The 14,972-nt window shown below is 44.2% G+C and overlaps 1 protein-coding gene across 10 annotated transcripts in view; it reads left to right on the forward strand.

Annotated features, from left to right (window-relative positions):
* The window catches only part of Zgrf1 (zinc finger, GRF-type containing 1), a 57,731-nt gene that overhangs the window by 19,509 nt on the left and 23,250 nt on the right, over positions 1-14,972 (forward strand). For 9 of the 10 annotated variants that reach the window (XM_005397095.2, XM_013520748.1, XM_013520739.1 and 6 more), the window contains 6 exons: positions 3,275-3,460; positions 6,617-6,764; positions 8,152-8,693; positions 9,093-9,228; positions 9,702-9,886; positions 13,465-13,661. In XM_005397095.2, coding sequence (XP_005397152.1) covers positions 3,275-3,460; positions 6,617-6,764; positions 8,152-8,693; positions 9,093-9,228; positions 9,702-9,886; positions 13,465-13,661 — 1,394 coding nt within the window. The remainder of the gene's footprint in view (positions 1-3,274; positions 3,461-6,616; positions 6,765-8,151; positions 8,694-9,092; positions 9,229-9,701; positions 9,887-13,464; positions 13,662-14,972) is intronic. The other variant, XM_013520747.1, reaches the window with a different exon arrangement.

Below are 14,972 nucleotides of genomic sequence, written 5' to 3' on the forward strand. Positions count from 1 at the left end.
AAAAAAAAAAAAAAAAAAAGTGAACGTGATTTGAAGAAATAAATAAGTATATTAACTCTTCTGTCTCATGAGAAAATATTTTCTTTTTTGTTTTGTTTTTTATTTTTTTGGAACAGGTTTTTCTATATAATCCACATGTATTATACCACAGAATGATCAAATGCTCAGTCCTATCTCAGTCTCCCCAGTACTGGAGAAGCAGTCATGCCGCACCTATCTCCTTTTTTACCCTCTCTTCCCTCTCTCTCACCCTTCCTTCCTTCCTTCCTTCCTTCCTTCCTTCCTTCTTTCTTTTGTGGTGCTGGGGATTGAACCCAGGACCTTGTGCATGCTAGGCATCCATATGTCTTAAACACACCTAAACTTGCTTCTCTAGTTGAATTCATTTTCTATGGTCTGTCTGATAATTCATATTAAAATTATGGTTTTTTTATATATTACTTGATGAATTAAAAATGATTAATTGGAAAAAAATTAATTGGTATTATCCATATTGTATTTTGTGTGTGCTGAATGATTCATTATACAGTTGTTTGGTTTTTTTTTTTTTTTTTTTGGTTTTTTTGAGACAAGGTTTTGCCATGCAGTGAAGGCTGGCTTTGAACTCACTATGTAGTTCAGGCTGACCCTGAGCTCCTGGCGATCCTCCTGCCTCAGTTTCTCAAGTGCTGGAATTATAGGCATGTGCCACCATGCCTGGCTCATTATACTTTGTATACTTTTTCCTCCTTTAACTTCTCATTAATTTTATGTATTTATTTTATTTTTGGTTTTTGAGGCGTGGTCTCACTTTGTAGCCCAGGCTTCCTCCAACTCACAGTGACTCTGCTTCCTCAGTCTCCTGCGTGCTGGGGTCACAGGTGCGCACCGGGCCCAGCAAAGCTATTTCCAGTTAATGTATAAAAACAAAAATAGTACATATTAATGGAATCAAGCAATTTTTAAATAAAGTGATCTACATTAAGATAGTAGTAAGTTTTGGTGGGTGATTTATTTTGTACTCAATAATTTTTTTTTAGTGTTGAAAGATTCAATTAAATTTTTAGCGTCTAAAGTAGGCAACGTGGCGTCTACCTATAATCCTAGCACTTTGGGAGGCTGAGGTAGGAGGATTACAAATTTGAGCCCTGCCTGGGAAATTTAGTGACTTAACCAGACTCTGTTCAAAATTTAAAAAAAAGAACAAATGTTTTAAAGGCCTAGGGATACCAGAGCAAAAGCTCTGGAATCAGTCCCCAGTACTAGAAAAAAAATTTTTTTTTTGTACCAGAAATCAAACTCAGGACCTTGCGCTTGCCAGGCACGTGCTTGTGCTGCTGAGCTATATCCCCGGCCTTAGAAAAAAATTTTTTAGCTTCTGAATTTTTTAATTGCTGATATTTAAAATTAACTATCTTGGTATTTTCTCTGCTGCAACTCTTTTTTTTGGCCAGGGATGGCTTGTGTCTGTATGTATAGAGTGAAGCCAGGTGGGTCTGGCAATAGTGTTTTCGAAGAATAGACCCACCATTAAGTTGTGCAGGCGTTTCCCCATTACAACCATGAGCTACCTGCAGAGCTCTTTCAGTAAGCTTGCTAGATAACCAGGTAACTAACTGATATCTTATTATAGCTCTTTTCCTTGGGAAGTAAAGTAAAGTCTTCTTTTAAAACTATTATTCCCGGGCTGGGGATTTAGCTCAGCGGCAAAGCGCCTGCCTGGCAAGCACAAGGTCATGAGCTCGATTCCTGGTACAGGGGAAAAAAACCCAACTATAATTCTAAATCCAAAGTCAAAATAATAGGCGTTAGGTGCTTGAATAAAGCTATTATTCCCAAACAAACAGAAATAAAAACCTGTGATCCTAAGGTAAAATTTGTGAAAAACATTGACCTCTCTCTCTGTCTCTCTGTCTCTCTCTGACTCTCTGTCTCACTGTCTCTGTCTCTGTCCAGTGCGTGTATTTAAGACAAGTATTAGAGTTTTCATGGGCAGACTAGGGAGCACAATAGGTTAACCTGTTTTATAAGTAAGAGAAACAAATGATTTCTAGCTGTCCTTTTTGGGTCTTGCGCCCTCTCCATACTCGCAGTGAGCCGGTACTGCAGCGTGCACAGGATGCCTCCACACATAATCTGCCTTAGGTGTTAGACACAAAGCCACGTGAATATAAGTAAGGGATGTTCTGTGGCAAGCCAAGCTTTTTATTTTTTTTTTCCAGTGCTGAGGGTTGAACCCAGGACCTTCACACTGAGGTGTATCCCCAACCCTTTTAACATTTTTTACTTTGAGAGTATATTACTAAATTGCCCAGCCTGGGTCCTCCTACCTCAGCCTCCCAGAGCACTGGGATTACAGGTGTGTGCTGCCACATGACAGATCTTCGTAGCCTTTCACACATACTCTACTACGTCATTTGTACTTCAGGCTGGATGCGTGGAACTCTGCATCAAAAGCTCTAGGCAGTCTGACCTTATATGGCAGGAAATGGCAGAGATCACAGTATGGAAAAGGTCGTGGTTTAAACGGTGCCTGTGGTCCTAAGCGCCGCACACCTGTTCTGTGCAGCGGCCTGGAAGACGGGCATCTGCTTCCCTCTGGGGAGTCACGTTCCCCCTCGAACAGAGCAGAAAGGTATAGAGTCTTTAATAGCTGAGACTTGTTTTCACTGACATTTGTATGCTATTAAATTCAGAAGAATATTTTCAACAAAATTCTGATATATCAGGACATTTAGATTTGATTTTCCTTTCAGATGTGGCTTATAATCTCCATTTTTGCATAAGATGAAGCCAGGTGTGGTGGTGCACACCTGTAATCCCAGTAAACCAGAGGCTGAGGCAGGAGGATTACCATGAGTGAAAGGTTACCCCGGTTTACATAGTGAGTTCAAGGCTAGCCTGGACTAATAGTAAAACCCTGTCTCAAACAATAACAACAACAAAAATCTACTTTTGGATAATGAGTATTTCCTGGTTTTCAGCATCAGTCCTGTGCTAATGATTGACACAAAGTAATCTTTAATACAAAGCTGAACGGGCGTGGTGGTGCACGCCTATAATCCCAGCACTTGGGAGGCTGAGGCAGGAGGATTGTTGCAAGTTCAAGACCAGCCTGGGCTATAAAGTGAACTCAAGGCCAGCCTGAATTGCATAGCGAGACCCTGTCTCAAAAAGACAAAAAAAAAAAAAAAAATACAAAGCTGAATTGTGTGTGTTTTCTCTGTCTATGCATTGTGAATATGTATGTCAGTGTATACTTACACAGTTCTTATTTTTAATAATTTGTCTTCAGCCTGTTGAGTTTCAAGGCCATCAAGTGACAGGCTCGGCTCGCAGTGTTGTGATTGTCAGAGGACCCAGCTTGCAGCCAAGATGTGGTCCATTTCTGGGCAGCACTGGTCACAAAACTCTCCTGGCAGACGCGCATATCCTGCTACCGGAGCTCCCTGGCATGCAGGTGCAGACCGAGCCCTCAGAGGTAAAGGGGTTTTCTTTTTTTTGTCTTGTCTTTTTGAGACAGGGTCTCACTATGTTGTTCAGGGTGGCCTTTAACTAGCATTGTGGGCCAGCCTGGCCTCGAACTCGCAGTGATCCTCCTGCTTCTGCCTCCTGAGTGCTGGAATTACAGGTCTGTGGCACCATGCCTGGCTAGAGGGGTTTTCAGGATTGTGATTTTCCAATTCACTTTCTCTGTGTCAGTGCTAAATTTTATAGAGATTACAGTTATGTTTTCGTACAAAAGGAATACAGGAGTAAATTGACAAGAAGCGTAGTATCTCGACTCACACTATAGAAAACAAAAATATTTTATTGGAGTTTTGGATTTGTTGGCATATGGAGGTTCAGAACAGTCCATTGCAGCCTGCTTTCAGAATCCTACATGAGTTTAGGGCTTCCACTTTCTCAGCTTTTGATGATTTTGGAGGCAAGGCAGCTGGCTTTGTATGGGCTTCCCTGGGTCCTTACTTTGATCTCTTCCATGGTGCCAAGTATGGACTGTTTTGCCATCCTGTTACTGCTACACTGTAATTCATGGTTATCATTGTTTCTTAGTTTTTTTTTTTTTTTAATTAAATTAAAAAATTTTTTTTGAGACAGGGTCTTGCTATGTAGTACAGGCTGGCCTTGAACTCACTATGTAGTCCAGGCTGGCCCTGAACACTCTGCGATCCTCCTCTCTCAGCCTCCTGAGTGCTGGTATTATAAGTGTATGTTCTCACGCCAGGCTGTTGTTTCTTAGTTTCATCGAAAATGGAGTTTCGGTTTCTTATTTTCTGTGTGTGTATTTGTTTTTTTTTTTGTTTTATTTTGTCTTTTTGAGACAGGGTCTCAATATGCAGCTCAGGCTGGCCTTGAGCTCCCTTTGTATCCCAGGCTGGTCTCGAACTGGCAACATTCTCCTGCCTCAACCTCCTGAGTGCTGGGATTACAGGCATGCACCTCCACACCCGGCAGGTTTCTGTGTTTTCTTAGAGGAGAATAAATTATAGACTATTCTACATTGAAAAAGAAACATGTTCATTTGCTTTATTTCTTTTTTCACATTAACTATGGTCCTATGCTGTATATCTCGAGTCTGTTTTTATTCCACAGAGCAGTGTCTTAGCTTCCATGCTAAGGATGCGTGGTGTTTGTCTTCCTGTGCCTGTCTCACTTCCCGTAGCAGATGTCCTTCAGCTCCAGCCTTGTTATGCAGATGGCAGAACTTCATTCTTCCTTGTGGCTGAATAAAGTTCCACTGTGGCCGTGTGTGGTGGCACATACCTGTAATCCCAGCATTGGGCAGACTGAGGTGGGAGGATCAAAGCCAGCCTGGGCTATATAGTGAGACCCTATTTCAAAAACAAACCAAAAAATTAAGCAAAACATTTAGTTAAAAATGTATTCTACTGTGTATATATCTAGTTGCCTGTCCTCAGACACCTAGGTTGATTCTGTGTCTTGGCTGTTGTGAGTAGCACTGCAGTAATTATAGGAGTGCAACATCATAACCTCAGTCCCTTTGTCTGCCTACCCAGTAGTGAGATTGCTGGGTTATGTGGTAGACTTTTTGTTTATATTTTGGTACTGGGGCTTGAACTCAGGGCCTTTTTTAGTTTGTTCTTTATTTCGAGACAGGGTCTTGCTAAGTCACTGAGTTGCCCAGGCTGGGAGCAAATTGTGATCCTCCCATCTCAGCCAGAGTACTGGGTTACAGATGTGCACCACCACATTTGGCTTCAGAATACCTTTGTCCAGACTTATGTTCCAGCATGTGTGCCACTTTCTTCTAGTAGTTTCCTATTTTCTAGTTTTTGTCCTCTTACATGTGAATCTCCAGTTTTTTCACACCATTTTTTTTTTTTTTTTTGTCTTTTTGAGACAGGGTCTCGATATACCGTTCAGGCTGGCTTTGAGCTCACTTTGTAGCCCAGACTGGTCTCGAACTCACAACCATCCTCCTGCCTCAGCCTTCAGAGTGCTGAGATTACAGGTGTGTGCCACTATGCCCGGCTTTCACACCATTTCTTAAAGAGATTCTTCTGAGACTGGAAGGAGTGGAGTGGTTTGAGGAAGTGCAGCAAGGCTGAGGTAGCTGGGACGTAGCAAGCAGAGGAGAGCAGCAGCTGGATGAGGGTGGGTGGGGCCGTGCCAGGCATGCAGGTCTGTGCTGAGGGTCTGAGCGCAGGAGGATCACTGCAAACTCAAGGCCAGTCTGAACTACAAAGCGAGACCCTGACTTGAAACACCCCCTCCATAAAAAAACACTCAAACAGTTTGATGAGTAGTCTTCCAAATGTTACTCCTTTAGTGTATGCATATACAAACGTACATTGTATGTGATCATCGGGCTGAGGATGTAGTGCTGCAGCACAGCACCTGCCTGGCAAGTGCAAGGTCCTGAGGTCTATTCCCGGCAGGGAATGTGATCATCATATAAATGTGATCATTGTGTTATAGTTTGAGATGATTAAATTCTGCACGAAGCAGCAGCAAATTTAAGTGCTGTTCTGATGAGAATAATAGTGAATGGTATGGCTGTTCAGGTCTGGGATATATTTAGCAAGTCACTCCTTTGAGAGCAGTATCTTGAATTTAGATCAACTGTAAATGAACCCAGGCCTCTAGGACAAAGGGGAAACTGTTGAGCTCTTGGATGTGCAGGAACTGAGGCTTCCACAGCTGAAGACATGAAGACTGGCGTGGCCCAAGCCTGCAGGGTAGCCAGAGGCTAATCTCGGGAACCAGGCCCTCTGGACTCGATGAGTCAGAGAAAAATCTGACTCTTACCAGAGAAGCAAGAAGGCCTGTCCTTTCTGAGAGGAGTTTTATAGTTCTTTGTTGTTACCACAGTGCCACATAATGTGTTTGAAATAATTTTGGTGGGAATAGAGTCTAATCCTGGGGCTGTCTACCAAGCATCCCCCAGCCCTTTTTATTTTTTGAAACAGGGTCTTGCTAAATTGTCCTGGCAGCTTTGAACTTTTGATCTCCCTGCCTCAGCCTCCTGAATAATTGGGATTGTAGAGGTGTACACTGTATCTGGCTTGAGATAATTTTTTTTAAAAAATAGAGATTATCAGAATTCATTTAAGATGTAAGGGAAGGACATAAGAAGAGTTTGGTCTATAATTTGTTTCTTCTTTCTGGCTAGGTGGCCTCCCCAGAGCAGAGGATTTGTATGTTGAGCCCTGTTTCTGCTTTTTCTTTGGACCTGGGGCATGACGACTTCATGGTGGAATTCTCTGAAGAGTCCCTGAGAGCAAGAACGCTACCTGGTGACCGCTTTCTTGGCTTGGGAGGTAGTAGTGACGATATGCTCAAATGTCTGTTCAGCAGCGTGACTGTTTTATTTGAGAGATGAACTACACTGAGAGGATCTGAGAACCAGATTCTGGGTCGAATCCCTCAAAGGCCCCCCATACCATGCACCCTTTTGACTTTTGTGGACAGCTGTTCTGGGTCTGAAATATCCTTCTAGCTCCCAGGTCTGTCCTCCTCCCAACTTCCTCTTTGCATCCCTCTGAAATTGTCTTTTCCCACCAGTGCTCCTCGCAGCTGCTGGCCCAGAGCCCGAGCCCGTGTGGCATCTCTTGTCTAGAGACCTGGCTTGTTGCAGATGTCTTAGCCACACCTACTGGAGCCCTGAGCCTGACCTCTGCCTCATCCCTCTGTGCTCTGGGTCACAATTGCACTTGGGCCTCAGTGTTCTCAGATGGTACCTGGGGCTCCTGATTGTCAGTCTGACTGACCAAGACTCTGCTAGGGAGGAACTGGGTGGAGAGGCTGGCCCTCCCTCTTCAGGGATTAACCTTGCCCACCAAGGAGCTCAGAGGGACTGGCCTAATAGGAGGTGAGCCCTGGGTCGAGGACGTGGTCATGGAGTGTAAGTTGGGAACCGCAGCTGGCCCATGACCTCTTCCTCTCAGCCTTCTTCCCCTGTTCTCTGTTTCCTGAGTACCATGAGGTGAGCATCCTTCCTCTGCCGCGCCCTTCTGCCGTGATGTGCCTGCCTTGCAGCCAGATGTTCACGGACTGAGTCCTCTGAAACCATGAGCCAAAAGAAACGCCTTCTCCTTTATTTTTATTTATTTATTTTGTCTTTTTGAGACAGGGTCTGGCTATGCAGTTCAGGCTGGCCTTGAGCTCACTTTGTAGCCCAGGCTGGTCTTGAACTCGCAACCATCCTCCTGCCTCAGCCTCCCAAGTGCTGGGATTACAGGCATGTGCCACAATGCCTGGCTTTTTTCTTCTTGTACTGGGAATGGAACTCAGGACCTTGCGCTTGCCAGGCAGGCACACTTGTGCAGCTGAGCTACATCCCTGGCCCTCAGAATTTCAAAAGTTTGAAAATCTGTAAATTAAATTTGAACTTTTTAAAAATTTATTTTGGTGTTTTGAGACAGGCTTTTGCTGTGTAGTTCAGGCTGGCCTTGAACTCACAGTGATCCTTCTGCCCTAGCCTCTCTAGTGCTGGGATTACAGGTGTGCGCCACCACACCAGATAGAACTTCTTGTTTTTTGAGATTTAAAACTATTTATATTTAAAAAGGAAAGAAAACAGCGCAGTGTTTGTTTATGCAGGACAAGCCGGTTCTTTTTGCTGTCATGTACAATCCCTCTGTTTTCTAGACCTGGGCCATGACTGGTGGTATGTTTTCATTTAGTCTGCATTCTGCTTTCTTTCAGGAATTAAACGATTTACTTCTCTGGAGAATAAGAACTTACAGAGGCTGAAGAGCGAAGGGCAGGCCCCTCACACTACTTCGCCACCTGCCAAGGGACCACAGGACGCCCCTCCCTCCTGGGCCAGGCCCTGCAGTGCCCTGCAGGAACCCGTGGGGTCTGCTGCCGATGAAGACCTTAGAGCTCCTCCCTGTGGAGCAGCTCCCTTCCCTGCAGGGTCTGGGGGCGTCTCACTGCTCGGGGACAGATCCCCGCAGAGCAAGTGGCAGAAGTACCAGAGCCTGACCCCCAGCGCCTCCCGGGCCCAGGACAGCGGGGATCGGAGCGCCCTCGAGGTGGCCAATTCTGGGGGCGCGTGCGGCGGGGCCGCGCTCCCGGGCTCCTCAGACCCTGTGCGCGTGCAGATGCTCAGGGCCGCGCTGCGTGGGCCCCGGGCCCAGGATTCCCGGCAGGGTGCGCTGTGCTCCAGCCCAAGGCCGACACCCAGGTCGCAGCACGCGCGGTTAGAGTTGGGCAGCCCCGGCCATGGGGCGCAGGGCTCGCAGGTGAGCAGGGCTCGGCCTCCCGGTCCACCCTTCCCAGCTTCCACGGAGGAACTTGCAAAGCGATAGTAGCGGGTGTTTTTTGAGCAGATAGCTTTTTAAAGCCAAACTCTAGCAGTAGTCGTATCCTGTCGTTGGCCTGGGGTCTTTCCTGCTATTGTAGTTGTGCGCCTTAACCGAGATTAGAGCTCAGTGTGTCTGGCGGTCCTGAGCGCTTATCAAAGTCCAGCCCGTACTCCGGAACCCAGTGCTGCTTGCGCTACTTTGCATTTTTGAGTCAGAAGTGAGTTTTACTGGTGGGATCATTATTAGGATAACGGTGGGACGGATCTCTGGAAGCAATACTCAGTCACGAACAGTGTCTTCCAGGAGTCATTTGGTGACTTGAACCTCACGTTGCAGGAGATAAGCAGCTCTGAGTTGTGCTTCCCAAGCGGGGAGAACCTGAAATCTGCCCTTCCGAAGCGGCAGACTCGAGTGCCTGCGGTGTTTCAGTCCCCCGCCCACTATCGGCAGACCTTCTCGGCTTGTATCATAGGTAGGACGGCTAGAGTTTTACTTCAGTATCATTGCAGCTTAATGTAGTAGGGCCATGGGAAAAGGGAATATACTATGAGTTTTTATACCACAGTCTCCTCGTGAGGTTGACTTTCCATGCTCCCTCCAGTTTTATGGTAACTGTGCTAACTTCAGATGCTGGGCTCCAACTTTCAGTCCTCCTGCTCAGCCTTCCTGGGATTACAGGCCTGTGCCACCATGCATGGTTTAGTTTTCATTTTTTAAAGTCTTACAAATAAGATTATTAGGTTAAATGGAAAAGTTTAAGTATGATGCATAACTAGACCTGAATGTTTTGAGGTACAAGGGCAGAACTCATTTTCTAAAAAAGGGGTGTTGTATGTTCTAGTTGACTTTGTTAAAAGACTGTTCTCAAACTTGGCCAGTAAAGAGCACATATGCGGTGCAAACACGATTGTTCTGTTTCGCTTCAGCTCTCTGTCTCTTTTGTAGAACATCTGAACATACTGCTGTTTGGGTTGGCGCAGCGGCTGCACAGAGCTCTCTCGAAGGCTGACATAACGTTTTATACATCGTCCAAAGAGGAGAAACCGAAGAACACAGAAAGCAGCTTGCCGTGCTGCCACCACAGGCAGCCTGCGACCCTGGTCATGGCCAAAAAGGAAGGGCCGAATAAGGTGCTGGCGCCCCCTCCTGCCCTTCCGGGACTCTTGTGGACATGGTCTCTCAGGCCTTGGTAGCTGGTATGGAAGAAATGCTCATCTTTTGTGAAAAGAGTGATCTGTGCTCTAGGCCACAAAAACATGAACACAGATCTGCCTTCAGGTTGCTTCTAGGCTGGGGTGTAGCTCAGTGGGAAGGGCGCTAGCCTAGCATCATGAAGCCCTGGCTCAAAACCCTGGGACCACAATAAAACAGAGAATTGTTAAAAAGAAAACCAACAAAACAGAAAAAACAAAACACGAGGACAGGTGCGCATAGTGGCATCTGCCTGTAATCTACCACTCAGGAGGCTGAGGCAGGAGGATTGCTGCAAATTCAAGGGCAATCTGGGATACATAGTGAGTTCAAGGCCAGTGTGGACCACATAGTGAGACCCTGTCTCAAAAGCACCCAAAAAGAACCCCTCCTAAACCAATAATAGAAAAGAGCTTATTGCATAGTAGTGGACAGAGAGAGACATGGAAAAGAAACGTTTATGTCCTGTTGGAATTGATAAAGCAGGAGGGCTGTGCCCAAGTTACAGCGTGAGCCCTGAGGGGCTGAGGAATACAGAGATGAGTCTGGAGACAGCTGAGATGGGTTAGGTGCAGGCACCACCTCCCCTGTTCCCCTCAGTGAATGTAGCCATTATGGACTGTAGACGGGGACCGGTATCGGAAGTCTAAAAGCAAGAAGTGAAGGTTGCAGCTGGTGTACATGCAGCTGTCACCTCAGGCTACCCACAGGCCCAGTGGGAGGCAGCGGCCCAGCGGAGTGACTGGTCGCTGACAGGTCATGAGGAGGTCAGGTCGCAGCTCTTTGTTGTGCTGTGTGTGAGCTGCACATTCTGAGCCTGTGCTTCCCACTCATAACACTGCTGTTTTCTTCCATGGGTCGTACATCACCTTCCTCCTTCAGTGATACGTAAATATGACTTTAAATTTGGTTGTCAGCCAGGCATGGTGGTACACCCCTGTAATCTCAGCACTTGGGAGGCTGAGGCAGGATTGCCTCAAGTTCAAGGCCAGCATGAGTTACAGAGCAAGATCTTGTCAAAAAAGCAAAAAAATAAAGAACAAAATTGAATTGAGTTGTCAAAGCAAGCATTCATAGAAGTAGTATAGCCAAATAATGAATGTCCTATAGCCAAATTTTGTGTTATTTGCAACATTACTTGATGAGTGGCTGCATGTACATATGATGTTGTTGGTATAAAGTTAGGTTACAGAGCAGAAAATGGATCATTAATTGAATTTTATTTTAAAAAGTCAAATGGTATGCATGCACATGTGTCCTGCTGTGTGAGGAAAAAGGATGGAAAGAGATGTACAGGTGTTGTTTGGAGTTGTTTCTGGTTAGATTTCAAGTTGTCCAATGCACATTTGTTTCTTTAGTAAATCAGAAACAATACATTTTGTATGTATTGGAGGGCTATTGATTTTTGAGTGTTGACTTTGTATCCAGCTGCACTGCTGCTGAATTTGGTAATTAAACCTAGAAATCTTTTGGTGGAGTTTTGGGGGTCTTCTCTGCAGAGTATTATGTCATTTGTGAATAATGATAAATTTAATTTCTTCCTTTGCTATCCTTATTCCTTTTATTTCTCTCTCTCTTGTCTAGTTGCTCTGGCTAAAATTCCCAGAACTATAAGAACAAGAGTGGTGACAGTGGACATCTTTGTTTTGTCCTTGAGTTTAGTGAAAGCTTTCAGTTTTTGTCCATTTAGTATGATGTTGGCTGTTGGTTTGTCATAGCTGGCTTTTATCAGATTGAGATAAAGACCATCTATTCCAGTGTTTTTGTCATTAATGTGTGCTGGACTTTGTCAAAAGCTCTTTCTGCATCTGTTAAACTGATCATATGTTTTTTGTCCTTGGTTCTGTTGATATGGTGTGTTACATTTATTGATTTGCATATGTTGAACCATCCCGGCACCCCTGGGATTGATCCTACTTGGTCATGGTGTATAATCTTCCTGATGATTTGCTGTATTCCGTTTGCCAATATCTTACTGAGGATTTCTGCATCTATTTTATTAGGGAGATTGGCCTGTAGTTCTCTTTTTTAGTTGGGTCCTTCTCTGGTTTTGGTATCAGGGTAATGCTTGCTTCCAGGAATGAGTTAGGGAGAATTGCCTCCCTTTCAGTTTCATTAAAGAGCTGAAAAGTAGTGGTATTAGGTCTTATCTAAATTTCTTACAGAATTCAGCAGTGAATCTCTCAGGGCCTGGGCTTTTCTTTGTTGGTAAGTTTTTAATTAATTTTCAATTCCATTGACTGATACTGGTTTATTTAGAACTTTTATATCTTCTTGATTCAGCTTTGGTAATTCACATATATCTAGGAATCTGTTCTTTTCTTCTTCATTTTCCAACTTATTAGAGTACAAGTCTCGAAGTAGGTATAGGTGGTCTTTTGGATTCCTGCAGGATCCATTGTGATTTCAGTCATTTCATTCCTAATTGTGTGGATTTGAGTCTTTTCTTTCCTTTTTTTTGATAAGGTTGGCTAAGGTTTGTTAATTTTATTTAGTCTTTCAAAGAACCAACTCTTTGATTCATTGATTCTTTATATTGCATGTTACTCTCTAGTGCATTAATTTCTGCTCTGAACTTTATAATTTCCTCCCTCATATGAGCTTTGAGCTTGACTTCTTTTTCAAGAAGTTTAAAGTTCAACTTTAAGTTGTTTATTTGAGCTTGTTCTGTTTTCCTGATATGGATATTCACTGCTATAAATTTCCCGTGTAGGACTGCTTTCACTGTGTCCCATAAGTTCCAGTATGTTGTACTGGCATTATTGTTTAATTGTAGATACTGTCTAATTTCTTCTGTGACCCATTCACTGGTTTTCAGGAGGGTGTTATTTAATTTCCATGTGTTTATGCTTTTGCCATTGATTTCCAATTTCTTTGTATTGTGGTCTGATAATATGCATGGGATAATTTCAGTTCCTTTGCATTTAATTAAACGTGTTCTGTGAGCTAGTATGTGGTCTATTTGGAGAACATCCTGTGTACAGCTGAGAAGAACGTATATTCTGATGTCGGACGGAACATTCTGTAGACATCTACTAAGTCCATTTCTTCAAAAGTTTGGACAATTCATTTTAACTTATCATTTTCACAGAAACTTCTATTCTCAGAATAAGAAATCTCTTTTGATACAGTGAAAATAAATGGAAAAGTAGATGGTTTTAGTTTTTTTTTTTTTCCGGTACCGGGGATCGAACTCTCGACCTCGCGCTTGCCAGGCAGGCGCTTATGCCACTGAGCTATATCCCCAGCCCCGATGGTTTTAGTTTTTATTATTTAAATTTGTAACAACATTCAGTTGTCGAGTACTAATTTACTTGACTCCATTAATGATAAGGAGGCTTTATGAAAAGTCTTGACAACAGAAAAGTTGAAAACATTTTTCTCTACATTTTAATTTAGTCTTTTAGTTTTCTTGTAAGGAAAACTAGGGATTGAACACAGGAGCTCATGCCTGCTAGGCAAGTGCCTTCCACTGAGCTGCACTCCAGCCCTAAATTTTAATGTCTGTTCCCCTTAGGGTCGTCTGTTTTATGCATGCGACAGACCCAAAGCTGAGCAGTGTAAGTTTTTCAAGTGGTTGGAGGAGATGACACCGGGTGGGGCAACACCGGAAGTGCCTCGCCCCAGCGTGGTTCTGAGTGACCTGAAGAGCCTTGGCGTGTACCTGCGAGGTCAGAGGATCCCGCTCTACGAGGAGTGCCAGCTTCTGGTCAGGTGTGTTTCATGGTGCCAGGTCACCACCTGTGACTACACCAAGGGACAGTGACTGCATGGAATGATCAACAGGTTGAAGGAGGTGGAGACAGGACGAGTGTGTCATGGAGAGAGCGCCCAGTTGCTGTAACTAAACCGAGAATGCATCTTGGAAGCTCTTGGCCCCTCTAAGCATCAGGCAGGTGGGTAGATCCGTACGGCTGGCAGGAGGCTATTTTCCTACCCGGTCTGGATCTGCCGTTCGGTCAGGAGTCTTCTTCCCAGTCCCAACAGAAACCACTGAGCAATCCACAAGGTCACCTTTAGTGAGTAGTAGCTAAGCGATTATTCCCAGGCTGACCTCCTGGCCTGTGGAACGGAGGATGGGGGATGCTGCTGTTTGGAAGCCCATCTGGAACAAGGGTGGGATCACTTCTGGCGATGTGAGCATCTGTATGGTGGCATAAGAGCGGTTTAGTGGGAGCCTATGGACTCCAGGCTCTCTCCTGCACATTTTATATTATTTCCTTTAATTGGCATTATTTCCTTTATTTCCTGTAAGCGAGGGAGACAGTGGGGATGGTTGTTATTCTTACTTCACAGCTAGAGAAACTAGGTGTTCTGTCTTTTAGATATTCTTCCTACCACTGTCTCTTTTAAAATTAACAACAATTCTTTTTTTTTTTTCCTTTGGCATTAGGGATTGAGTCCAAGGCCCTCACACTGAGCTATATCTCTGACCCTCCTAACTTTTTATTGTAGACAGGGCTTGGCTAAATCAATAAGCTGCTTGGGCTGGACTTGAACTTTCAACCCTCCTGCCTCGGCTTCCCAGGGTGCTGGGATTATAGGACCAGGTAGAACTAAGGCAATTCTGTGAGGGCTGTTATTTTCTTCCTTGGATAAAATATATTTGTAATTTGTATACATGCATAAAATATATAAACATCTATAACTCTATTTTTTTCTTTTCTGTGCTATATTTTAAAGGTTTTTTTTTAAAACTTTGGGAGTGTTAGCACAGGGCTAACACTAATCACACACACACCTGTAATTCCAGTTACTGGGGAGAGGGAGAAGGGAGGATTGCATCTTGCCAGCCTGGAAATTTGGTGTGACCCTGTCTCAGGATAAAGTGAGAAGGTCCAGCTGTAACTCAGTGGTCTTGTGCTGGCCTAACATGTGAGAGACCCATGATTGAAGCCCCATACTACCGCCCCCAACTCACACACACACGTGCCCAGGCACAGAATGTACCTTAATATTTATTTATTTATTTTATTTTATTTTATTTTTTGGGGTTTTTTTTTTTTTTGGTTTTTCTCCGGTACC

This window comes from Chinchilla lanigera, unplaced genomic scaffold (genome assembly GCF_000276665.1).
Source record: "Chinchilla lanigera isolate Chin_1 unplaced genomic scaffold, ChiLan1.0 scaffold00056, whole genome shotgun sequence".
NCBI classification, from domain to species: Eukaryota; Metazoa; Chordata; class Mammalia; order Rodentia; family Chinchillidae; genus Chinchilla; species Chinchilla lanigera.